Here is a 27,106-nt window from a genome sequence, read left to right on the forward strand (position 1 = left end):
AATTTCACAGGCATCTAAGGGCTCTTGCACACAGGCATATAAAAATACACCCATCTCTACCTAGAAGTTGGCAGAAAAATCCAGTGTAAGAAAGGCACATTTTGGTGTAATTACTTGTGGTTGTGCTTGTACAGCATTTAGGAGGCGTTTACACACACAATCTATTGAATAGAATATTCATAATAGAAATGCTTCAAAGTGGATTTTTCTCTGCCCATGTGCATAAAGCCTTAAGTAGATCACAGTACAGCATAGTACCACCAACTTCCTGTGTGTTGTAAAGTAGTCACTGATCCAAGCTCGCTCCTGTGATGGACTACAACCTCACATTTAGTTCACATTGAGATTGTAGTCCACCACGGTGGCGGGCTTGGAGCAGTGACTACTTTACAGTACACACAGGGACCATGGGGAACAGAAGTGTCAGCACCAATTCAGAGATGATTTGAGGATCTATAGCTGAGTGATACACAAATAAGATACATTTTTGCTAATAGTTAAGGTATTTGAATGTGTTTTTAAGGTTTAACTCCTGAGTTTAGTGTCACTTTTAAAGCAGAAGGTATCTGCATGTCTCATTTCCAACACAAACCCAAAAAATAAGTGTCCTGATTTTAGGACATTGGGTGGAGCCATGCAAATTATTTTTGCCTCTTGGCTAACTGTGCATGTGGAATTGCTGGTTTGCAGTACAAATGCAGCTTTCTCTACACTACCTACTACTATTGTATGAGTGATGAGTGATGATATGGGTACATAACCGCTATCCCTCTCATTCAGCTAGGGAAATTCATAGTGTAATGTAACAGTCTACTGACTATAACTACGGTAGTTGGGCACACCTTGGAATTCTGGAGGGGGTGTTTTAACACCGAGGTCCCCAAGTTATAAGCCAGCATATGATGCATGTTTCCAGCAAGTTGTAAGGTAGTGTAATGCAGCTGGATTGAGCGCATTGGCACTGTCGGGCACACACACACCAGCAGCCATGTAGTTGAGCGTGGCTCCTGGTGTGAACAAGCCCTTTAGAAGGGGAAATGCAGATATGTGCAAACAGCAAAGCAGATCAACTACTCTATTTACTACCCCAAGCATGCAAACCCGAATCTGCCTGATGCATGTTTAACTACCCTTCTAAATAAGCAGGAGGGTCATTTATAGAGCAAAAAAAGAGCCCAGACATAAGATGCAGAAATAATTTAAAATCAAATATTTAACCTAGCTGTAATAATCAAATCTCTCGATTCCTTTTGCCTTTCATCTCCTTAATGTAGCAGCATTATCTGTAGATACATCCAGGGATTGGTAGGGGTTCCTAGAGCATTGAGCAGAGGCAGACTCATCTGACAGCGCAGCATAGTTGTGGCACCAGCATCACTTGGCTAAGTCAGCTGTGCGGACCCGTGATCATCATTGTAAGGGGTATTCTTTCCACTGACCACCAGTGTAAAGTGACCTCTCACTCACTGGCCACCAGCGTAGAGGGGTCCTTCTCCCGCTGTCTGGATTACTTCCCTGGCTCTGGAAAATACACTTTAACGTAAAGGGTAGGGGTGTTAAAAAATATTTTACACCACCGTAGGTCAATTACACCATGTATGCCATTTTTTTTTTTTTTTAATGTGTTCCTATATCTAAAACTTACTGATCCTGCCAATGTACCTTAACCTGTAGGTATATAACGAAAAGGGTTGAGAAAGGCCGACAGAGCATACATGGGAAAAAAGGAAACCACCAAAACCACTACAAGTATCTGGACTAAAAGCAGTATATTGCTGAATAGGATCATCCCAATGAATTAAAGTAAAATAGGCAAATCTTACCATGCATGTGCGAGAGTTTTCACCGATAAACGAGTCCCGAAGAACTTGGGTCAGTTTGCTGGCTCTAAATGGGGTATGTGGCTTATTCCTCCCAAGAGCACGAATGCACTCCTGAAAACAGACAGCAAGCATACCAATAGATCATCACCCAAGAATGTACACACTTCACTATGGTTAAATCTCCTAAGTGGAACCCAACCTATTAGCAGCAGCAAGTGAGACCAGTGGACTTAAAGTCAATGTTGAACTTTGTATTAATTGTACAAGAGCCCACAGATATCATCACACAGTCTTTGGATGCCCAGAGGGTGGTGGAGAGCCTTGATCAAGCTGTGCTGCAGAAGCAGTGGTCGAGGACAAGGATGTGATGTCTTGCAGGGGTGTCCAGATCATTAGGCTGGCTCCACAAAATTAAAAATTGTCAGCTTTATTTAGTTGCTTGCCTGAAATGTAACCCAAGTACACATGGGTCACAGCCCTCCACTATTAGACACATGTTACAGAGAGGTAATGACTGTAGTGAATTTTAGTCATGTCATGTACAGGTCTAGATATCCCTCCTTTATAATGCCATGTTTATTTACTGGCAACATATGGGAACTCACCTGTGTGCATCACTAAAACCCTTGCTGCTTAAATGCAAGCCGGTGCAGTACATACTGCGATAAAGCAAGTTCATACATGCTGATGCACATAGCCACAACACAAAATACTCCGATTCTGAAGCACATAGGAACTGCAACATGTTACTTTGCATGCAAGTATGGAATGGACCATGACATCGGCCAAAGATAAGCATTTGCTTAGCATTCAGTATGTCAGTCCAACTAAACAATGATTTTCAGGTAAGTGGACTTTGATGAGCTACATCAGGTAGTTTGTATCTCTCATGAAAATCAGCCATTAGATTTACCCACCATAACTATTAAAGTAGATGTAAACCCAATCAATAAAATCTCACCGAAGCATTAACTAGTTACTGTCATTTTAAGTCATGTTTACTTGCAGCTTTCATTAAAATACCACCTTGTAATTCTGCCTGGAAGGTCCCATGTTCAAGCTCTTTCTGTTATAGGGTGACAACACTCTATCCCAGTTATGCTCCTGCATTGTCACACAGGATTCTTAAGGGGACTTCAAGTGGCCAATACACATTACGTAGGCATGGTCCACCATCGGAAACCCTGTCCTGAGAAATGTCAAGCAGCCATTGCTGGAGTGCATGTAGACAGGAAATGGCTGCAAAGTGGCTGAAGAACATCAGCAGCACTGAGATGGAACAAAGGGGGGAAAAATACAAGGCAAATGTGTGATACACAGGAGACTAAATATCACAGAACTAGCATTTACTGGCCAGCCCCCTTGATCTTAAACTCTCACTTCGCCTGCTGCATTCTCTACAACATAAAATAACTGAAAAATCCAGCACAGAGAATAGGACCCTCCTGCAACAGCCAGAGCAAGAGCAAGAAGGCAGGTGTGGGAACCCAAGCTCTGTACATCAATACCATAATCCCAGATAGAAATGTCAGTGTGCTATTTTACCCCAAAACATCTTCCACAAATCTTAATGCCATTTTCAAGTGGACTGGCTGGCACCCAGCATGTAAGAGCTCCGTTACATTCCATGCCATTCATTCAAACTAAACTTGAAAAAAAATAACCTCACCTTTAGAGCTAATAAACTTTTGTTTATCTCGGCCCCTTCAAGCCGCGTTTGTCGGTCTGCACTTGATGTGTCTGCTCCCCTTTCATTTCCGGCCAAGTCAATTAGAGAGAATTTACCGTGGAGCTTTCCTTTCTTTCGTAAGATTATTTGGAACACGGCATGACTTCGAGAAGAGTGTGCATTGGCTGAGGTCTGACCAGACGTTCTAAAAGACAAGCGAGAAAAAAAAGTTAAATGTTTATCTGTACTGCACAATATGAACAATCTTGGACGCTATCCTATCATAGCACATGCACCATATGCATTGACTTGTGAAAGTCAATGTAAAGGCCATTTATTTTTAGTTTTTTAGACCCTTTGCCACCTTTTTTTTTTTTTAGCCTCGTGACGGGGAGATTTGCCCCTCTACTGGTCACCAAGACAGCAGTAAGAAGATATCCTAAATGTTAGACCCGGCATGAGAGCAAGAGATGGGGGAAATGGTCCAATGGGGACTAACGTTCTTGTGACAGGATGCAAATTTCCTCACTTTAGAGAGATTTTCTCTCACTTCCTGTAGTGACACCAAGAGGGGCAATCTAGGGAATGTTGAAAAGTAAATAAAAAACTGACCCAAATCCACTTTATTTTATTTTTTTAAGTGAAGCGGTTTTGGCAGCAGCAAATACAAAGACAGGCCCAGTGCTTATTTAAAGGCCCTGGAAGGTATCGAAGCATAACTTTAATTGGTCAACCCCCCACACACTGAGGGCCATCATAGGGTATGCCGAGGTACTTTACCATCAAGAGGTGGGGATTAGGACAGGGTAAGGCAAAGCTTAGGCTTGAAGTGAAGTCAAGGGCCCACGTACAGCCTAGGCCTTCGGCCCCAGAGGCTCCAAAGAGACACCGAGGCTGATTTTAAAGACTAAAACAGGTAACTTTTAGTATGCATTACAAGATGCCTATAACTTCAGCACTGTCATTACATTCAAAATATTACTAAGAGTAGTCCATTTCACAACAGACGTGAATCATACCACCCATGACTACCAATATGTGATTGGATGACAAACAGCCAATTCAAAAATGTAGCGACTCTACCAGGTGACTGCTAAGCTCCATACTACCTTGATGGGAGCATAGAAATAAATGGGGAGCTCTGCCCAAATACGTTTTATTGAAACAAGAGGGTGAGGCGCAGAAAACAGTAAGCAAAGTAAAACTGCAACAAGAACAGTTGTTTAGATGCAATTCTGAAACATGCCGGCTCAGAAAGATTAAAAAAGAAAATTGCAGCATGCTGAACTTCACCCCAACGTTCCTCTTTAGTCTGCTTTATCAGAATCCTATGTGTACTAGAAGGCTATATATGCAGAGAGGACAGCGGTTATCTATAAGCTCCTCTGCTCTCTGTGACCCAAATCTCTCATTAACACATTTAAAAAGGAAGGGAGGACAAAATCGGCAAGATCTGCTAATTTATACATTAGTACAAACAGAATAAACATTTAGAATATCCGCACCACCTTCCCACTCCATCGCTTTTAACAAAGGAAGACCTCAGAGAACATGTAACCTCCCCTAGGTGACCGTGCTTACCCAGAGTGGACTCCCGCAGCGGGAAAGCAGCATGGGTGTCTTCTTTAGGAGTAAGGTTCTATCTCAAATATAGCACATAACAGGCAACGTACCATTGCCTCTAATAGTTTGTAAGCTGGCATAATTTAGAAAAAATTTAGGGTTGCTGTGCTGGTCTTTGCACACAATATATCACATATCACATAGGGACATGTACCTGCAGCTGTTGCCAATCTCAATCAGTTTCAGGACGTCTTCCACACATTTCACCTCCCGTTCCTGCAGCCCAACGACCTGCACTTGCTGCTTGCCGTCCTCTAAAACTCGCAATTTGGTTTTCCGATTCAACAAATCGAACACCTGGAAACAGTCAAAAAGCCATGCTCATTCTGTTGGAAATACAACAGCTTATGCTAATGTAATATTGTCTTTTGAGCACTAGATGGCTGTGTTGTTCAAGTCTAGTGTATGCTAGTTTTCTATATGTATACTTATCTATGATCTATATGTTTCCTGTTTGATGCTGCATTCCTATATACATGTAATGTCCTGCTAAGCAAGTAAAAAGTAATTAAGCATTCCTCTACATCTCAGTGCTTAATCTAAGCACATAAACAACAGGTTATGGGTCCAGACACTAAACAGAATACTGCACGTAAGAGCCGCATCCAAGCAGGGCAGCACAGTGGCGTAGTGGTTAGCGCTTCTGCCTTGCAGCACTGGGGGTCCCCGGCCAGGGTCACTATCTGCAAGGAGTTTGCAGGTTCTCCCTGTGCTTGTGTGGGTTTCCTCCGGGTACACCCAAATTCCAAAGACATGCTGGTAGGTTTATTGGCTCCTGTCCATGTTGGCCCTCTATGTATGTATGCATGCGAGATAGGGACCTTAGATTGTAAGCTCCTTGAGGGTAGGGACTGATGTGAATGTGCAACTATGTAAAGTGCTACGTAATTTGTCGGTGCTATATAGATACCTGTAATAAATAAATAAGCAACTGAAAGATGGCAAGTAGTTCAGATATGGAGTTAGCATTCGCAAAGCTCAACAATACCACCTACCAACTATGGAAGTTCAAGTTTGAAATGCTGCTAAGCAAAGAGGACTTGTGGCAAGTACAGAGTACAGAAAGACCCAGCAATGGACCCACAGATAAATAGGACAAGAAGAACAGGCAAGCAAAATCAATTATAAGTCTGCAAGTGGAAAACGACCTGCTCATCCACATAAGAAAACAGAATACAGTAAAGGGTATGCGGATGTCATTAAACTTCATGAGCGTTCAAACCTAAAACAGTAAACTATATCTGCTATGCAAATTATATAATATGAGGCTAGAAAAAAGGCCAGGAAATGCGTGAGCATGTGAATGCGATGCTGGAAATTGTAAAAAAGCGAAGTGCAATTGGAGAGGAAAGTGAAGATAACCACGTGGTGCCATTACTGCTATGCACCGAGTCATACAGTGCTCTTATTAACACTCTAGAAACCAGACCTCAGCAGAAAATAACAAACATAGAATACACTAAAAGGAAAATGAATCGACCAATATGACAGAAAGAAAGACAATATGCACAATGAAGAAACCGAGAAAGCCCTTAAGGTGCATAGCGCAAAGCAAAACAAAGAAAGCAGAGGGTGTTTTTGCTGTAAAAAGACTAGTCACCTGAAAAAGGACTGTTCAATCTGGAAAGCCGAGCAGTGAAAGCGAGAGGTACCCATAAGAGAAAGAGTTAAGGCAGCCACAAAGGAAACTGCAGGCACATCATGGAGACATTAAGGAAGATCTCTACATGGAGAAACCACCAAGGTTTGAACAAGGACACAACCTTGTGTGTAAACTCCACAAGAGCATCTATGGACTCAAGCAATCTGCAAGAATGAGGAATGAGAAAGTGAATGAAATACTCATGAAAGAGGGATTCACAAGAAGCAAAGCAGATCCCTGTCTTTATTCCAGGAATCAAGACGGATGGATAAGCATCCAAATTTACACTGATGACAATATAACCTGTTTAGAACAAGAATGGGACTATAGTCAAATAGTTCACAAACTAGAACAAAAAACTTTGAGATAGGGAACATCAGTCACTATCAGGGAATTCAAATAGAGAGGGAGGAAGATGGAAGCTATCTTCTCAACCAAAGTTAGAAAATTGCAGAAACTTTGGAACAATTTCACATGCAAGAGAAATAAAAACACCTGTGGAACCAGGCTGCCAAAAGAGCTAAGAAGCAGAAAACTTGCTACCCAACAATGACACATACCACAGAACAATTGGGAAAGCTACTATACATTGCCACTGTGGCAAGACCAGACATATCGGAAGCTAGAAAAGTCGTAGCACCCTGTCAGTGCGACTGGAACACAGTAAAGAGGGTTATACAATACTTGAAAGGAACAATTCAGATGAAGCTACGACTGCCAGCAACGTCAAATCCAAAACTAATTGGATATATGGATGCTGATAGGGCCAGAGATGGCACAGACCGCAAATCCACAAGTGTTTACATCTTCCAATATGGAGAAGGAACTATAAGTTGGTCTAACCGAAAGCAAACAAGGGTTGCACTTTCCTCAACTGAAGCTGAATACATAGCAGCAGCACACGCTTATCAAGAAGTAATATGAATTTGCCAGCTTTTAATGGACAGGGGCATAGAACATTTAAAACCCCATCCCAATCTCTGAAGACAAACAGGGATGTATAAAGCTGACACAATCAGAAAGAGTCGACCCTAGAACCAAGCATATCGACGTGAAGAATCATCTGCTAAAGGGACACTCAAGAGCAAGCTATTATCGACATGCAATATTGCTCATCAGAAGAAATGACTGTGGACGCACTCACCAAGCCATTGCCAAAGGATCATCAGTTTCCTTCGAGAGAAGCTAAACGTCATATAGCAACGCATATGCTGTTGAGAAGGGGTGTTGGAAATACAACAGCTTATGCTAATGTATTATTGTTTTTTGAGCAATAGATAACACATAACCAACACATTCAACCTATTTTGCATATTGTTAACATGACCCGTTCACATGAATGTTCTCTTTGCTCACTATGTACATGTATTCTGTATAGGAGTAGAAATGCTTTTGCTTGGCTCAAGCTGTGAAGACCTGCGATCACAGAGATGGAATCAAAAGGGGCTTTATATTAATAACTGATGAACCAAGCGGGACAAAGTATTAAGACACAGTCCTAGTTCCAAGAGCTGCAGATTCAATCAAAATACAGTGAAAATGTGCATCCTTGATGTACACAGAAGCCAGAAAGCCTCTTTGGTGAAGGGAGCAAATTAGAGACCTGGTGGATTCCGTGTGAAATTTCTGGACTTGAATCAGGACATTGAGAGCTTTGAGATCAAAGATGGGGTGGATGCCCCTTTTGGGTTTGGGAGCGGGGAAACGCATTGGAGTAAAATCCTTGAAACCGTTCTAACATAAGAATTAGTGCAATGATATCTTGGTGCAGAAGACCTGAGAGGGTTTGACAGAGAACTGCTAACCTGTGTGTTGACACAGGAAAGATAGATGTAAGAAACCAAAACTTCAGTTTGTAGCCCTGGGATACCACCTCCTGCACCCAAGCATTTAGTGACTGCCATTTCTGACTTGCTTCTAAAAAAAGCTAGTTGCTTGGCTATTTCTAGTTTCAATGTTTTCAGTGTCACACTGGGACCAAGTATGAAAACCTTGTTGCCAGGTTCTGCCTTAGGTAGCTGTTTGATCTGCAACAGGATTAGAAAGAATTAAAGCGTATTTAAACCCCCCACATTTTTTTTTATATTTTGCATTTTGCCAGTCCCTAAATATGATGGCTGCATTCATATTTCTTTGTCAGGCTTTTTTCCCCCCTTTATTTTCACCTGCAGATCCAGCCAGTAACACACTTCCTATCTTAAGGTGGCTCTACTCTGAAGGAGTAACAGAGCCACCCCTGGACAGCAGGATTGTCAGCCTATGGAGAGGGTAGTGTTAGATGCACTAGCAGATTCAGATGGACATGACTAAAATTAAATCTGAACTCCAGAAAACATTTTTTTAAGCAGGTACAGCAATATTTTTTTTCCTTTTGGGATAAAGGTTTTATATCAATGAATAAAAGCTGACCATTGTGAGCACCCCTGTCAGAGATAAATGGTTTGTCTCAACACTCTGCCACTTTTGCTGGACAGCTTGGCCTTATAAAGAAAGCGGAATAATAATAGACTTACTGGCCAGACAACACAGCAAAAATAAAGAAAAAAAGGTCTAAACAAAGCAAACTAATGCAGCCACCGCATTTAAGGGTTGGTAAGCTGCAATTTATTAAATTTTTGCTCTCGAGATAAGATACACTTTAAAGCCAGAGGTAGCCTAGCAACTCTCATTTTTAAAGCAATGGTTACTCTGTATTTCTCTCATGAAGTCCTTTAATGAGGTATAAGTAAATCGATATATGGCTTATTAGCAACAGTGAAAGCTTTAACAGGTTGAACTCGATGGACTTGTGTCTTTTTTCCACCTGACTATGTAAGGCTCCCACACTTGTTACCTGTGTGAACTTTTTTCCACCTGGAGTTATTTCTATGGCAGTATGCCCAGTACATACAGGCATCAAATATATCCCCAAGATCTACCGAGAGCTTTGTGGCTACCATGGTAGAAAGTGTATGGATAATGAAAGTTCATGTGTTTTGCAATAATATACTGTTAGAGAACCTGCCTAGCAATGCATGTGCAATGGGCTAGAAGGCGGGCATAAAAGCAGAAGCAGCAATAAAAAACAAAAAACAAAAAAAAAAACAGTATATATAAAATACTATTTAAAAATCAAATATATTTAACACCCACAAAGTTCACTGAACAATGCGTCAGACTTCTACACGTACCTTACCACTGTAGATTTCAAAAAATGTAGCGAACACTTGAAGTTCTAGTTTTTTATAATTTGGTTTCTTCAGCATTTGGAATACATCTCGCGCTGGAGGGTGGAAAACAAAGTAAATTAAAGTCGGACGTGAAGATTGGCACTAGGAAATTGCACCACACATTCTCTATGTTTTATAGAAGATTCAAAAAAATCAAGAAAAACCAATATTGAAGCACAAGCAATGGGATTTAAAGCATGGTAAAAATCTGATTCACTAAAGACCTATATAAATCATTACTAAACTGGAAATAAATATGTATTAAAAAACACAGACATTCAATACAGCCTCTCATTGGCACATTTAAAGTAAACTAGAAAAAACAACAACTGCTAGGTATAAAACGTGTACATACATATTTTACTCAACACATTATACAAGAAGTTTACCTGCAAGTGCATATATTCCTTTTGAACAGTCTTGATTCTTTCCAGAAAAATCGCCCCCCATGGTCTGTAAAGGAATTGACATTTGCATAAGAGAATGGCCCCGATTCATCAAACTGCAATAGCGGTTAAAAAAAAAAACTGAACTCTGGAAGCTTTGTCCAAGAAGAACACAGGCAGAGGACTAGTCACCAGTATTGACTGTTCTCCTGACGCTGATCTTTCCCCATTACTGACTTACCTTGCTTTATTCTGCACTGGGTCTCTGTGTGTAGCCCTTATCTTGGTAGAGGTAGAGCTTTTGCTCCCCTCATGTCAGACCCTCCAGCAAGGACAACAGTAAGCAGTGCGGTGGGTAACATCACCAAATCTCACTCCAAATCTCCTGAGACTAGCAGTCACAGACAGCCGGGCCTTAGATGTCACTTTGCAAACATACAGCTAGGGGCTGTAGGCTCAACGACATACCAGGAAGTGCTCAGCTATTTGTAAGGAGGAATTCAAGACAAAATGGTAAACTTTTCAGGGCACTAGTTAGGTACAAATAACATTTCTATATATTCTCTAAAACAGGGCTTGACAAATCCCAGGCACCTGGTTGCACATGCGACTAGAAATTGCGTCCGGCCGCCTGGGCTTTTGTCAGCCCACTGTACTTCCGTTTCATCTCCCACCGCCGTCGCAATAACGCTCGTTCTCCTCCTCTCTGCAGACTCAGACAGACAGTCAGCGGGCTTTCCTCACAGGCTGTAATTTGCTACAGCGGTGTGTCAGAGGGGATACAGATCTCTGTTGCTGTGAGGAGAGATCGCCGACAGTCAGTCTGCAGCGGGGGAAAAAAAAGGCAGAGTTATTGCGGTGGCAGCAACAGCAGTGGGAGGAGAAATGGAGGTACAATTCCTCGACGCCGCAAATGCCCCCACCCGGCCACTACCATTGACCCCCCCAGCTGCCGGCAGCAATAGCCAGCCTGCTATTGGCTATTTTAAATTGCAGTAGTCAATAGCAGGCTGGCTATTGCACCCGCCACTGCCTGCTGTCAATCAACAGAGGTGGGCCTGAAGGAGAACTTTCAGTTGCAGTTTGAAATAGCCAATTACTGCCTGCTATGGAAAAGTGGGAATAATTTATTTAGGCCCACTGACATGGGATTGTGGCCGTCCCGGTGTTTTTTCTCCTGTTTCCATTAAATTTAGGTACTGTCCCTTTAAGGTGCTAACTGACAAATGTTAACTGACAAATTTTGGCGGGAAAAAGACAGTTTTCGGCGGGAAAATTCAGACTCGTGTCTCTTCTAGAAGTTTCCGGACAGTTAGCCCAGGAGCTTAGATAAAGCACGGTTGAGGAAAAAACGGTCATTCGGCTGGACTCTTCACAGCGAGCTCCCGCCCTTTAGCTATTTGTCGCTTGCTCCTTTATGTGGTATGTCACTCTTTAGAAAGAGGGGACTTCTTGTTGGATGATTTTATAATATTGCTCGAGTCATAGTGGCTGAGCAATTTTTTGCGGTTATTTTAAGTTCAAGTTACAGTTATCAGTTTGAGTTTAATAATGTTTGAGATTATTTTAATATGGTAACCAAGGGGCCGCGGCCAGTTTAAACCACAATGGGTGTTATGAGTATTATTATATTTTATTTTTCATAATATAAGTATGTTTATTAAAAGGGTACCGCCTACATTCACATGTTTACATTCAGCAGTGAGGCAGCTGTCAAGCCCTGCCCCAAAACATAGCATATCTTCTCTTTCTGAGTTCAGTTCCACTTAAAAGCACCTTAAAACATGATTAGTGCATGCTCAAGTGGTCTTCTAAGACATTTTAGCATTCCTCAGAGTGCCATTTGTTACTGAAGCTTGATCAATTTCAGCCATTGTATGCATTAATTAGCGTAATGTACAAGTCTCTGTATTAAAGCAGAAGTATATGATTTGAGTTTTTAACAGTAAATCTGCCCATGGGCAAGAATATGAAGTCATAATCAACCGCATAGTAGTTTTCCTATTTCTTAATTGAGCTTTGGCACCAAAAACAAGGAATTAGACTCTGAGCACTAGTTATGTGCTTTTCTTTTAATGTCTGTATCACAGAAAATTATATTGTAAGAGTAAAACTTACATGGGTTTTACCGCTTCCAGTTTGCCCATAAGCAAAGCAAGTGGCCATTCCCCTTTCGAAGATAGTTTCTACCAGAGGTCTTGCAGTAAACCTATTGAAAAATGAATAACAAATGTTTACAGATCTCAATATACATAATTGTGGTTGTAAGTACCAACTTCTTTTATTCAACCCATTATACTGCAATGCAAGTACTCGGATTCGAGGCCACAACAGTTACACTCCCAACTGCAAAAACTGACATCCACACATGGAGAAAATGGCTCTGCCACGGTTTTATATCCAGCATTTTAAGAGACACTAAAGTGGTAAAAGTGTAAAAAGGTATTAATATCTTAAACTTACATTCAAGTACCCTATCAACAAAAATGTATCTTATTTGTGTATCGCACAGCTGTAGAGCTTCAAATCATCTCTGAATTGGTGGACACTGTCCTTCCTTTCGGAGGGGGGCTACTTTCGTTCCCCATGGTCCCTGTGTGTGTTGTGAGGTAGCTCCAAGCTCGCTCCTGTGATGGACTACAATCTCAATACCAATTAGTAAACTAAACGTAAAGTAATTTCCCTAGATTCGCCTGATGTGTTTTCTCAGACTTCCTTGAATGCTTATGTTATGTTCTATCGGTACTGAGTCCTCTGGCTGTGGAGCGAGGTCATCTTCAATACCCCACCCACCCTTACTCTCTTCTTCATTTACTATTTTTATACAGGATTTATATAGCGCCAACAGTTTGCGCAGCGCTTTACAATATAAGGAAGACATTACAATTACAATACAATTCAAGACAAGATGGTAAGGAGGGCCCTGACCGTGAGGGCTTACAATCTAAAAGGGAGGTGCCAGTGATACATGAGGAGGTAGCTGTGTGGGGATGAAATTGCTTGAGAACATGATAGTTCAGTGGTTAGGTTGAGGTGGGATAGGCTTCCATGAAGAGATCAGTCTTTAGGGATCGCCTAAAGGCAGTAAGAGTGGGAGATAGTCGGATAGGTTGGGGTAAAGAGTTCCAGAGAGCTCCTGTTCTGGGGGGCGTGTCCTAGAACTCATGGCGGCAGGACGCACCTAAGCTGAGCTCCGGGCCTCCCCTCTCTGCAAGCTTGGACATCCCGTCCATAACTCTTCACTTGTGCGTACTCAGGGATATAGACCGGGACACATTTAAAAGACATACCGACATGAAGAAGGGCGCAGGACGCGCCGGCTCGGGCTCCGCAAAAAAGCCGAATAAGGGGGTCATTACACGCTTCCAGTCTTTGGAAGAGCAGAGGGGGCGGTTAGGATGATACTTTGAGACAAGACTGGAGATATAGCCGGGGCCAGAGTTGTGGATTTGATTTATAAGTGGTTGTTAATATTTTGAATTTTATCCTTTGGGCTATTGGCAGAGGGGGGTTGCAGACACTGAGCGGTTGGTAAACTGATAAACTGAAGGGGGGAGGAGCCTGTGTAGAGGTAAGCCAATGAGGAGGGAGTTGTAATAGTCAAGACTAGGGATAACAAGGGAGTGGATGAGTAATTTTGCGGTTTCATTGGTCAGGAAGGGGTGTATTTTGGAGCTGTTACGAAGGTGAAGGCGGCAGGATTTGGATAGTGATTGGATGTGTGGCAGAAAGGTGAGGTCCGAGTCAAGGATGATATGGCATGGGGGGAGGGTTGGATAGTTGTGTTATCAATCTGAAAGGAAAAGTTGGGGGAAGGTGCACAGGGGGGAGGAAATATCATGAGCTCGGTTTTTGAAAGGTTGCGTTTTAAGAAGGATTGCGACATCCAGACTGATATGTCAGTTAGTAAACTAGTGACACGCAAGGACACTGAGGGGGCGAGTTGTGGAGTAGAAACATATATTTGAGTGTCATCAGCATAGAGATGGTATTGGAAGGTCCACTTTGGGTTTTCTTGGTATTGGGGTGACCAGTGCATGTTTTAGAGGGGAGGGAAAGATTGAAAATGTGAGTAAGAGAGTGTAGGATAGAGCAAGAGGGCGTCTCCCAGGTGTCCATTCTTTTTTCGGTTTTGGAAGATTGTTTCTAATATGCTTAAAAGAATTAAATCGGAAATCGATGCACTATATAGTGATACATTTTATGCTGACATCTCCATTTTCCCCTTCCTTTTTTCCCCCAATGAGGATCTCTCCTACTTCCACCTTAACCTTCCATTACTGAAATTTCCTGTTCATTAAGCAATATTTCTTACTATTCTGTACTGACATTTCTATTCCTCACGTGCCTTATTTTACGTTACCTGTTGCGAGCGATTTGCGTTAATAAAGTTGGTTTGAATTATAAAATTAAAAAACATCTTGCCTTTGCTTGCACCTTTAAGCTAAACTGTTGCTTTGGCAAAGCACGGGTCTACTTTAAGCCGCGAAGGAAGGATTAAGGCTGTCATCCCTTGGGGCCTCCATATTCCTCCCCTGACATGAATCAGAAGAACCATAATTACATGCTGTACAGTTGTACAGGACTAGAGCTTTGTGTAACATATTTGCCTCAAGCAGAACAGTAACAAGCACATCTACATAACATGTGTGTGTGAAGACAAGGAAGTTTCAATCTCATAACTTCCTGCAGCTAAACCTTAATATCCTTACTAACCCTGCAGTGACTAACACAAGTGCCACAAGAGTGAGGTGTTCAGGAGAAGCTCAGCTACTCAACTCTGCTTCAATACACAAAAGTTATGCTCACCAGCAAAAACGGAAGGTTTTACTTTAGCCTTCATAGTGATTATCAGGGCTTGAAAAATCCACTCGTACGCTCGTTAGTGACGAGAGGACGGCGGAGCCCGACGAGCAGCTTCCCGGCCGGCCGATGTAATTACACGGCCAGAAGCTTTACATTCAAGCGATCGAGTGTCTCGAGACGCCCGATCGTTTGTATTACCAGCAGCTGTCACTGCCGTTGCCGTTCCCGAGATCCGCTGTGCCCAATGCGGCCGGGACCGGCACGGCTCTGTGACAGGAGATCGAAGGGCGGTCAGTACACGATCTCCCTTTGATCTACTCTCCAGTCCCGGAATGCAGGAAGTGATGTACATTACATCACTTCCTGCATTCAGTGTCACTCTCCAGCTACAGAAGCAGATCTCTGCTTCATTAGCTTCTCTGGGGGTCCCTAGGTGACATTAGGGGTCTTGGAGACCCCTGATGTCTTCATAAAGAGGACCTGTCATGTAAATTGGCTATCACATAGGGGGCTTCTTATCTCCCTATGTGATAGCAATAAAGTTATGTAAAAAAAAAAGTCATACAAAAATGAAAAAAGAAAGAAGCATTAAAGTAAAAAAGAAAAAAAACAACGATTGCGCCTATTGTGCCGCACATGTTACATCTAAAAAGGGGAGCCTTTTTCTATTGTCCCCAAGGGGACAATAGATGGGTAGGCTCCGGCAGCATCCAACTCCAAAACATAACCGGGATGGACTGAATGGGCAATGTCTCCGAGTAGCCAAGTGTGGCCATACACTGCACTGATTTAAAAGCCCAAAACAATGATCAGGTAATTGTGGGACCATATAGGGCTTCCATTGAAGGCAATACAACACGTACTACAAGCATTTGCACTCATTCAAAAAGTTTCTTCAACTTTTGAAAGAAAACTAAAATTTTGCTTTAAAAAAAATGGGATTCAGTTTTTTTGGACAGCGGTTGTTACCCAATTACTAAACTGATCATGTGATTATAGCAGGTGGACACTCCTACTTGACACTCAGGAATGAGGAAGTTACTTGAATAGTCTAAATACAGAACAAACGCAAGCAAGCAAATTGCCCAGTTACACATTAGGAAAAGGGAAGAAGTCTTAAACATGTATGCACAGCTTCTTCCTACAAACACACTGGTGCAAGAAAGGGCACAAGGTTCACCAATGTCATCCTTAGTGGAGACAACTGTCTGTACATTACAGTCTGTTACAGATTCCACTCCTGCTTGGCAGGGGAAGAGACCTGATCTTTCTCTGCTGTGGTTTTACTTTCACTTATAGGTCTTCTACCCCTTTATTCTGGGATTGCACAGTGAAAAGAGAAGTAGCACACTCATGAGAGCATCTGTCACTCTGCTCTCTTTTCCTCGGCATGATCCTTGCACTATGATAAACCAGATTGACCTATTGTGCGGCTTCCCCCTTCCCGTCTCTGAGCTCTGTTGTACAGTAGAGTGCTAGGGAAGCAACGATACTAGTATCAGTGCAGATACTGGGCATTTTCATGAGTACTTAAACTCGTGAAAATGCCCCGATACAAAGCGCCAATCCAGGCAGCCTACCTGTGACCGGCAGGGTTGGTTTACAGCGCCAAACAAAATCTCCTCCTCACTGCCCACACCCGCCGACTGACCGGGACCCGGGTGAGACTGCGCAGCCCAACCCAGAGCCCACCCCAGAGCCCGTGCAGCCGCCCGAGATTCTCTGCTGAAGACATCAAGCCAGCACCCTGGAGCAGCAGAGAGTATGTAGCTTAATATTTTTCTGCATCGATGTATAATGCATTGCTGGGATTTGTAGTCCTCTATAGCTAGTGGTTTTGTGGATTGCTGTACAATGTATCACTGGGATTTGTAGTCCCTCTACAGCTTGGAGTCAGTAACAGAACTACCAGGGGCACAGTGTTTGCAGCTGGGACCGGGCCCTGGCAATTCACCACAGTCCTAAAATCATATCAACTATTTTTTTTTCTAGAAAAAGTGTCACATGAGACACACAAAAGAAAGGTATCAGTAATTGGTATTGGCGAGTATTTGAGGAACTTGTACTCTGTGTGGATAAAATGGTATCAGTGCATCCCTACTAGAGGCCAATACCTAAACATATTTAGGTACTTTCACTGCTTGCATTTTATCCCTCTTTAAAACAATGTCAAAAACTGGTCATTCTATATGTGGTATTATTAGTGATTTATACAGAGCCAATAAGACTTATTAATCATAAGTATTATATGACTTACATACCGGTAGACCATTTCATTGGGTGTCGTTTCATCAAAGGCATAGTCAAAGCGAAAAGTTTGGTTTTCTAGATATCTTGTGAGATCCACCTTCTGTTTGGGCTCGTGCACCATTACTACATCTTTACTAGGAATTGTAATGACATCTAGGTCTTTCATTGTGTTCTCTGAAAAGCAAAAACCAACAAATGACATTATAAAAGCAACATTTCTAAAAAGATAAAAACACATTTCAATTAAATATTTTTTAAACCAATGGCAAAATGTGAATGCACAAGCAGACTGACCTCTAAAGTGTTGTATAATGTGGACAGACATAGCTGTAGTTACGTGCACCTAACTGTATGCAGCACAATCACTAGGATGATTAAAACAATGAATATACAGTATGTTTGGCTCCTTCACAGATTTACAAGCAAAAATTATTGCTGCATCTATTGTAAAGCTCATCTCTGGACAAATTAATATGTCAACGGGTAGACAATTCTCTTCAGTGTGCTCATGAAGAACAGGTTGGCAGATAGTACAGCCAGTTCCTGGACCTCCTTGTAGCCTACACTCCAGTAGAGCAATAATGGCTGGTCCAAGGTCCACCCCATTCTGTAACTGAACAAGAAAGATGAGCAGAGGCACACACTTAAGTTCCATCCCACATGTGCAAAGACTTACAATAGGGATAAAATGGCAAATACATTTCTTTGCTACTGAGAGATTTAACCATCTGTTGGTAGTCACTTCATTTGCACCGCTGGCCATACACTGTGAATTTCAGCTGGTTCTTGATGAACTGGCCAAAATTTGCTCAGTAGGTGGACCTGTTGGGAGCCTTCCCCCCGCATCCTTCGATCAGAAAATTAAGAGAGCCGGTCAGAAAATGTTTGGCTGAACAGCGACAACAGTCAAGACACCAGCTGTCATCACTGTTCAGGTATTTTGACTAGAGAAGGACATCAAAGACACTAAAGCTACATGTCCCCATCTTTCCAATGCACCAACATTTCCTAATCTTGCACTACCAGATTGTGGATTGTTATCATGCCATTTGACCTCTCATCTGAGTTTCCTGATTAAGACCACCCTCGGTCCACTACCCTGTGACCACATGGGACCCGAATCACAATCTCCCTGCACTTCAGAAACTGTCGTTTGAACCCATTAAAGTCTTTCTTCTCTCTACTTTCACCCACAAGGTAGTTTTCCTTATAGCCATCACCTCAGCTACCCTGACCTGCAAGTACACTTTATGGTTTTGTCATAGAGAAAAGTTGGTGTTAAGACCCAGGTCTTGTTGCTAGCCTAAGGTGGTTTTTGCCTTTTATCTTAACCAGGATATCATTCTTCCAACCACTGGTCCAGTTATAGTTCACCAAAAGGACATGGCGCTGCATTGGTTGCATGTGGTTCGGGCTGTGAAAGTCTCTCTCTGCTACTGTTTTCCGGAAAAATCGATTCTCTTTTTGCCATCCTGGATGGGCCCCAAAAGGGTACGCCAGCTTCTCAATTCACCATCTCTAGGTGGCTTTGGCAGTCCATCATCTAAAATTATAGTCTCAATCAGATTTCACTCTTCCCTGTCAAGTTGCACACTACTAGATCTCAGAGTGCATTTCTGTTTTTTCGGCATCAACCAAGACTGCAAACTGTTCTGTTCACACATTCTCTAGGTTCTAGCAGGTGCACATTTTGGCCTTATTTGAAGACAGGTTCTAGTACAAGGTCCTTTAGATGAAGACAGTCCTCAGCTTTTATTTTTTTTGTGGGCCCACCACCTTAGATGGACTATTTTAGGACATTCCAAAGGTTAAAGACTTCTTGACCCCCTCTGGTCCCACCCCTCTGTATATTCCTCCTTCCGGTACTACTTTGGTACAAAACTGAGGCAAGCTGGTAGTAGGAGTGGTTATTCTGCTCTCTCCTATAGTTTTTTCTTTGCTAGTGTTGCATCCTCCATTAGAGGAACTATAACCCTAAGTTTAAATACTCCCCATGTCCCCCAATTGAGTCCTCTTTTTCAAGTTTTGTTTCTTTATATTCACCTTGCGATTCTGCCAGTAACACACTTCTTGCCCTAAAGTGATCGTGCTCATGCACTGAATCTATGGAGGGACACAGTTGACACTCTTGGTTTGCTCTTTAATGCGGATTACAAACACCTCCCCCTCTCCTCGTCTTCATTACATCAAGGGGCATTGCCCTGCAGTTCACAGAAAATAGCTGATAACATTATCTGATTTTCAGTTCTGTCCACAGAACATTACACAGACACAAAATCTGTGAAAGGATGAAATTATAGATATATATAGATATATATATATACACACACACACACACACACACAGGTGAAACTCGAATAATTAGAATATTGTGCAAAGTTCATTTATTTCAATATTCTAATTATTCGAGTTTCACCTGTACATACACACACTTCTCCGTACATGCTGCTATATATAAAATGTTGCTTTTTGGATTTGATATACATTAAACCGTATTAAAGTCATCAAGCAAGCTAAAAATATTCAAGGATAACATCTCTTCACAATTTCTTTTCCTGCTCAAGCAATATTGTGAGACTGTAGAGGACACATGACAATATGCTATCCAATAGCAGGGAAAAGCAGTTTGCTATCTCTTGCCTGTTTGACAAGGACAAGCAACCCAGTTAAAGAGAAACATACTGTATGTAATGTCATGTAATTTTAAAGAGACAGAAGACTTGCCAATACCAACATTAAAAGGATTTACAGTACTCCATGACTGGAAAAAATGCATACTTCAGATCAAAAACAAACCCGATATGAAAAAATACATACATTTAATTTCTATAGTACCTTCCCTCTCACTGTGGAGGGCAAATAAGTAAAATCGGCAAAGAAAATAAGTAAATCGGCAAAGAAAAAAAGAAGTTTGGTGTGCTACAATCTATTCCTTTGTTTACATCGTGTTAAGCTCACACTTGAGTTGACATAAGAAGATGTGTTCAGCAAGTTCTTGCGCTAATATTATTTAACTACCTCCCGGCCAGCCACTGTGTATACACGGCCTGCCGGGAGCTTCTTGGATGTAACTGGGCGTACTAAATAATGACCTACAATACATTTCATCTTTACTGTGTTTTTTGGAGTTAGAATATTAAGTCTCTAAGAATCAGATTCCTATTTTCATTCTTCCAGTACAGACCACAAAAGTAATTACTTATTTGTTCAACTGATGACAGATCAGTGCCAGTTCTAGGAGAATACAGAATTTGTTACACTTGATCCTCACCTTTCTTATTTAGTGGACGTTTCCTTACACAGACACATATCCTGTGCTCATCAATCTGTAAGAAATACAAGCATTATAAAAAAAAAAAAAATCTAACTTTAAAAAAATGTATTTCCCAAACAAATTTCCACAACGGTTAAATGCTTGCAAGGAATCATTTACATTTCAGGGGCCAAATATCTGCAAGCAATATGACTAGTTCTAGAAACTCGAGATAATTGGGCAGGGAAAGGGAATATTTATAGGTTGTTGGTTGCTCTTAAAATATTCATTATTTGCCATTATGAATCATACCCTGGTAAATCTGAAGGCCAACATGAACGCAGAAAGCATGCTTTTAAATAAAATCCAACAACTGCAGTTCATCTCTGAGTGACGTATGATTATTTTAAGGAATGAAGGATAGACAAGGGATAAACACTCACAAGAGATGTCTGGAGATGCTCGTTTTACTGACACTGGTTTGGAGTAGAGCTAAAGTGGATGCCCTGTGTACTTTTGTTTGCTTGGGTTGCAGAGGTTTCCCAATGGCACAAACATTTACCTGAATATGAAAACCTGTTTTTGCAAGCATCACAATGTGCCTGCAATTGTGTTGTAGTTTTTAAGACCGGTTCACTTCAAGTGAGATATATAAGCGATTAACTAACAACCCTCAGTCTCTGGCAGCATACATGATAAAGTGACACTAAACTCAGGAGGTAAATCTTAAAAATACATTCAAGTACCTAAACAGTTAACAAAACAGTATCTAATTTGTGTATCACTCGGCTGTAGATCCTCAAATCATCTCTGAATTGGTGCTGACACTGTCCTTTCTACTGGAGGGTGGCTACTTTTGTTCCCCATGGTACCTGTTTGTGTTGTAAAGTAGTCACCGCTCCAAGCTTGCGCCTGTGATGGCCTACAATCTCAGTACAAATGAGTAAACTAAACATGAGATTGTAGTCTTATCACAGGAGTGAGCTTGGAGCGGTGACTACTTTACAACATACACAGGGACCATGGGGAGCAAAAGTAGCCACCCTCCAGAAGGAAGGACAGTGTCGACATGAATTCAGAGATGATATGAGGATCTACAGCTGAGTGAAGCACAAAAAAAAAGTTACATTTGTGTGGTACCTGAATGTATTTTTAACTCCTGAGTTTAGTGTCGCGTTAAGTATGGAATATCTAAATGGGAACATTATGGCAACAGAGAGTAAGCACTATCCATCAGTCTTTTCCACCCAACATTTGGGTAGAGTATGTGCAAACTAGAACTTACAGTATCAGCTGTCGTTAAAGGTCGGTAATCCAAACTTCCTCTAAAATCTTTTATCATACACATTATTTCATAGTTTGGGTATGTGGCATCAATATCCTAAAATATGAAGAAATACAAGATCAAAAAAATGAATACCTTGAAAAGTAAGGGTTAGAGGTAAACATAAATCCGTGATGGCACAATACAATAAATCTCACGCACCTGCGCCCTCTTCTCTCTGAGCTCTTGTTGCTGTAACCGCCTCCTCTCTCTCTTCTCCTGTAACTTCTCCACTTCTTTGACACAGTTGGATTTTCTCCTGGCTTTTTGGGGAAGAGAATGAAATGTACTATGTTTACAGTGAAGCTAGACTCGGACAACCGTATCCTTTAAACATAGCGAGACAAGTTAGTTGTGAAAGATGATATACTAACATCTGGTAGCTGCTTTTCTTGCCCAGGCCCACTTTTTCATACATTGCACAGAATCTCTATAGACCCAGCCCTCCTGATGACACCATCAATGTAATCCAGTAATAAGAAGCTAGAATGGGCAGGGTATGCCTATGAAACATTTGATTGGCTTTTCAAATCTAGAGGACTTGAGGGGTACCTAGGACACATGTGTAGGAGTTCTCTGGAGCTTCTAATCAGGAATCATATGCTAAAAAGGTACATTTTATTAATATAGGTCCGCTTTAAATACACACACACAGCCTTGAAACCAGGTTATAGCTGAAAGATAGTGTTGGAATATTTCCTTTCACTTCACTGTCATGAGCTAAAGAGTCATCTTTAAAATACAGATGGGAAAACACCCAGTCTCATAGCAGAGGGGAAGGGGGGACCCTAACAGGTAGGGGTGCTGCAGTATTACAGCATGTGGGGCACTACTGGTACCATTCCTCCAAACATGCAGCAAAGAAGTTTTTGGTGTGCATCTAGTCATTTGAAACAATATACCCTTTAGGACTGCGCATTTAGGAGCAGTATTCAGGTGCGTGGATGTGTGCAAAGCACCACGATCATGTATAAGGGGGTCTAAAAGAAGGCAGCGAGACATAACACTAACTATGGCTGTCAAGGACGAAGCCTGGGTGCAAAGACAACATGACTACCACTGACTTTCAATCATAATAAGTAGGATGGGCACAGGTGACAAATCTGAGTGTCTGGTCTAAAAGACTGGCTAGTTAGCATATTAGTGCTTGCAGTTTTAGCAGCCAAGACACATTATTTAGTTATATTTAGACAAGAAAAAAAAAACCTTCAGGCTAATTTGAGAATTCTTAAAAGGAAACCTGTATTGGGAGCCACTATTGACAATGACCTGAACATGCTACTAGTATGGCCATCTCTTGACGCAATACAAACAAGAATCCAGGCAATAAATTCTGACGTTTGTCAGACTTCAGATTTGCATATGTATTTTATATTTTAGCTCACGGATTCAAAGTGTTAATGACACTTGGTCAGCATGAAAGTCAGGTGAACAGTATATTCCGACAGAACAGTGAGCAATGGAACCTGCCCTTGTTTTTTTTTTTAAGAGGTGTTCCCACTAAAACCATAGCCAAGATGTAAACACATTGAGGGGAATTCATCAAAACTGGAGCAGACAAAAACTGGAGCAGCTGTGCACAGCAACCAATCAGCTTCTATGCTTCATTTTCAAATCTTATTTGAACAAACTGAAGAGAGAAGCCGATTGGTTATCATGCACAGTTGCTCCAGTTTTGGTAAATTCCCCCCCAGTAAGTGCTCTACTTAACAACCTTCAAGTTGCAGACTTTCAAAAACGCGATCGGAGCGTGCGTCCAAACACAGAAGTTTTGTCATGTGTCTTGCGTACATTGTCACGTGTGTCCGCTACAAATGGCTGTGCTTTTGTGTACTTTATTGTACAGTATGTAGCCTAGGCTGTCCAGACGCAAGCGTAAAAGCAGCGGTGATGTAGCTTGTACTGCTAAGAAGCACAAAGTCATAACAATGGAATCAGAAGTAGAAATAATTGAGGGACTGGAGCGAGGCGAAAAAATGGTAGACGTCGCTCATTCTCATAACATGAATCGTTCAACCATCAGCACGAGTCTAAAAGGTGCCCATACACCTTACAATTATCTGCAGATTTTCTGTGGTCAGATGGAAAAAGTGCAACAGATTGGCCCAGGTGGAGATTACTCCATCCACACAGTTTAGTGTAGATGGAGGAATCTGTTACACCTTTTCCAGCTGACCACAGAAAATCTGCAGATAAATTGTAAGGTGTATGGCCAGCTTTAAGAAGAAGATCATGGAACATGTGAAGTCTGTTGTGCCGAAGATGTCCACAATAATAAGAAGCATGGAAAAGTGATGGAGAAGATAGAGAAAACTCTCAGTGTGTGCATGCGGGATCAGCGTCGAGTCCCGCTCAGCTTAATGCCAATTCAAGAGAAAAATAAAAGCCTTTATGAAGACTTGAAGAAACATGGCGAAGATTCAGAGGGCGCCTCTTTTAATGCCCGCTATGGCTGGTTTCATCGGTTCAAGGCTAGCGCCAACCTTCACAATGTAAAAGTAAGTGGCGAGGCAGCGAGTGCCGATACGGTAGCTGCCCAGGAATTTCCTGAAACGCTTTGAGAAATTATTGATGAAGGCGAGTATCTACCTGAGCAGGTTTTTAATGTGGATGAAACAGGACTGTACTGGAAGTGGATGCCAGACCGAAGTTACATCAGTAAGGACGAAAAGCCCATGCCAGGCTATAAAGTAGCAAAGGATAGGCTAACTCTGTTTGGTGGCAATGCTTCCGGCGATATGAAGCTGAAGCCTCTTAGTTTATCATGCAGAGAACCCAAGAGCCTTTAAAAACAGAGCCAAGGGCTCCCTTCCTGTCGTGTGGAGGAGTAACCACAAAGCCTGGGTTACCCAGGCCATTTTCAAAGGCTGTTTTTTTCACCACTTTATCCTGGAGATAGAGAAATATTGCTTGGAGAAGGACACCCCAATCAACATTCTTTCGCTGCTGGACTATGCTCGGGGCCACCTCCAATTCATGGACAAATTTCATCCCAACATCAAAGTAGTGCATCTGCCACCAAATACTACCTCGCTCATAGGTGTAACACTATGGTATCTGCTCATTAATAGAAGTAGGGCCTTCCATCCAAAATGGCACAAAAGAAGCCACCAGCACTGGAGGAACAGAGTGCAGAGTCCATCTCAAGAAACATCTTCACCCTTCTCCTACATATTATGTTGTTTGTAACCTATTTGCAGGTAAACCTTTAGGCTGGGTTCACACCTGGGCGTTCCAAATAGGAGCATTTTATGCTCGCTTTTTTATGCTCATTTTTTTCAGCACCTTTCAAAAAGACCTTTTTTTGTTCACGGAAACGCGTGATCGACACACGTTTTTTAACCTCCCCGGCGGTATGATTTTATTTTTTAAACTTTATAAACTTCCCGCCGGTCCCGCCCCCCTGAGACGTGGACACTTGCAAGGGACGGAACCCGGAAGATGGCAGCAGCCAGAGGACACAGCGGGGATCGTGGACAAGGTAAGACCTACGCTGTATTCCTGAGCGTGGCTCGGGGTTACCGCTTTGTTAACCCCGAGCCACACTCGGGAATACCAATGGATACGCGCTAAAATACGCCCCAAAGAAGCTCCTGTACTATTTCGGGCGTAGGGCGTTTTTCAGCGCGACAAATTGCGCTGAAATACGCCCAGGTGTGAACCCAGCCTTAAAGTTCAACCAAGAACAGACAGCATTTAAAATAGTTAAAATCAATCAGAGTAAAAGAAACGGCCAACACACTATTTATATCAATGATGTTCAGAATCTAACTCACTCAGACATACTCATACCAGCCACAGTCACCAAGGAACCACATGGGCTGAACATGCAAGTGTGACCTACATATTAATTTTCATGCAAATTAATCTGTCAATGCAGTGATGGGTATGCGATCTGTGTTAGAATGTCACTGACAGCAGGAAACTGTGATCACATAGCTCTCAAATGAAAGAAAGGTGCAGATGCTTCATATGTTTGATCATGAGATTGCTATGTAAGATGGTAAAGAACTGAGTGCTCATGATTTCCATTTCAATACGAAGGTGCACATAGAATATGAAGCAATCCTAGACATATGTTACATACAAGGAGGGCCAAAGTCCTTTTTTCCAGGTTGATCTGGAGATATATCTGAAACACTACCATTCTGCTGTGCGGAGGCCGGTTGTTCTACTGGCTGGCTTGGCCGTGCCCGGGCTGAACTGACTGCTGTAAGGGAATAAAAAAGACACCGTTAAACTAATACAGAACAGGCAAAGATAACAGAGTTGTAATATAAGAAGGAAGGTCAAATGAAAATACGTTTTATATGCTCTATGTTTCACACACACCATTAAAAACTAGGGTGCACCGATACCGAGTATTTGACTGAATACTCAGACTCGCCCAAATGGTCCCATTGCCTAGCTCGATACCGGAACTTCCAGTATCAGGAAGCTGGGCAGGGAGTCATTGCACGCTGCCCGGCTTCCTGATTGGCCTGGGAAGCCGACTCCATGCTCCCTCATCACCAGGGAGCATAAAATTGGCTTCCCGGCCAATCAGGAAGCCGGACAAGCGTGTAATGACTCCCTGCCCAGCTTCCTGATTCGTCAGGAATCTGGCCAATCAGGAAGTCGGGCAGGGGAGTCATTACCCACCCCATGGCTTCCTGACTGGCCGGAAAGCTGGCTTCAAGCTACATCACCTGGTGACGAGGGAGCATGGAACTGACTTCCCTGCTAATCGAGAAGCCGGGTGACAAGTCATTACACGCTGTCTAGCTTCCCAGCAAATCAGGAAGCCAGGTGGCGAGTCATTAAACACTGCCAGTATCGGCCCATCCCTATTAAGAACTAAACAAAAATAAACAAAAAAAATAAAATAAACAGACACACACGAATCCAAGAACCACATTCATTTTTAAAATACATACCCAATATGCATATGCCTGCCTCAAGCACGGTAGCAGTGCAGTCCTGGGCTCACGTGCGGAGGGTCTGAGGAGGGGGAGATGTGCGGAGGGTCTGAGGAGGGGGAGATGTGCGGAGGGTCTGAGGAGGGGGAGATGTGCGGAGGGTCTGAGGAGGGGGAGATGTGCGGAGGGTCTGAGGAGGGGGAGATGTGCGGAGGGTCTGAGG

General features: G+C 42.3%; 1 protein-coding gene across 4 annotated transcripts in view; it reads right to left on the reverse strand.

Moving 5' to 3' along the window:
* KIF2A (kinesin family member 2A) overlaps nucleotides 1-27,106 on the reverse strand; it is a 79,224-nt gene that overhangs the window by 9,608 nt on the left and 42,510 nt on the right. For 2 of the 4 annotated variants that reach the window (XM_018571005.1, XM_018571003.1), the window contains exons 5-15: nucleotides 26,130-26,195; nucleotides 22,148-22,248; nucleotides 21,947-22,042; nucleotides 20,680-20,734; nucleotides 17,420-17,582; nucleotides 12,471-12,561; nucleotides 10,356-10,419; nucleotides 9,928-10,019; nucleotides 5,270-5,412; nucleotides 3,493-3,697; nucleotides 1,824-1,934 (exon numbers count right to left, since the gene is read on the reverse strand). In XM_018571005.1, the coding sequence (XP_018426507.1) occupies nucleotides 1,824-1,934; nucleotides 3,493-3,697; nucleotides 5,270-5,412; nucleotides 9,928-10,019; nucleotides 10,356-10,419; nucleotides 12,471-12,561; nucleotides 17,420-17,582; nucleotides 20,680-20,734; nucleotides 21,947-22,042; nucleotides 22,148-22,248; nucleotides 26,130-26,195 (1,187 nt within the window). Of the gene's footprint in view, nucleotides 1-1,823; nucleotides 1,935-3,492; nucleotides 3,698-5,269; nucleotides 5,413-9,927; nucleotides 10,020-10,355; nucleotides 10,420-12,470; nucleotides 12,562-17,419; nucleotides 17,583-20,679; nucleotides 20,735-21,946; nucleotides 22,043-22,147; nucleotides 22,249-26,072; nucleotides 26,196-27,106 lie in introns of all 4 variants that reach the window. The other 2 variants (XM_018571004.1, XM_018571002.1) reach the window with 1 other exon arrangement.

This window comes from Nanorana parkeri, unplaced genomic scaffold, assembly GCF_000935625.1.
Source record: "Nanorana parkeri isolate BGI_ZX_2015 unplaced genomic scaffold, ASM93562v1 scaffold1652, whole genome shotgun sequence".
Taxonomy (NCBI): domain Eukaryota; kingdom Metazoa; phylum Chordata; class Amphibia; order Anura; family Dicroglossidae; genus Nanorana; species Nanorana parkeri.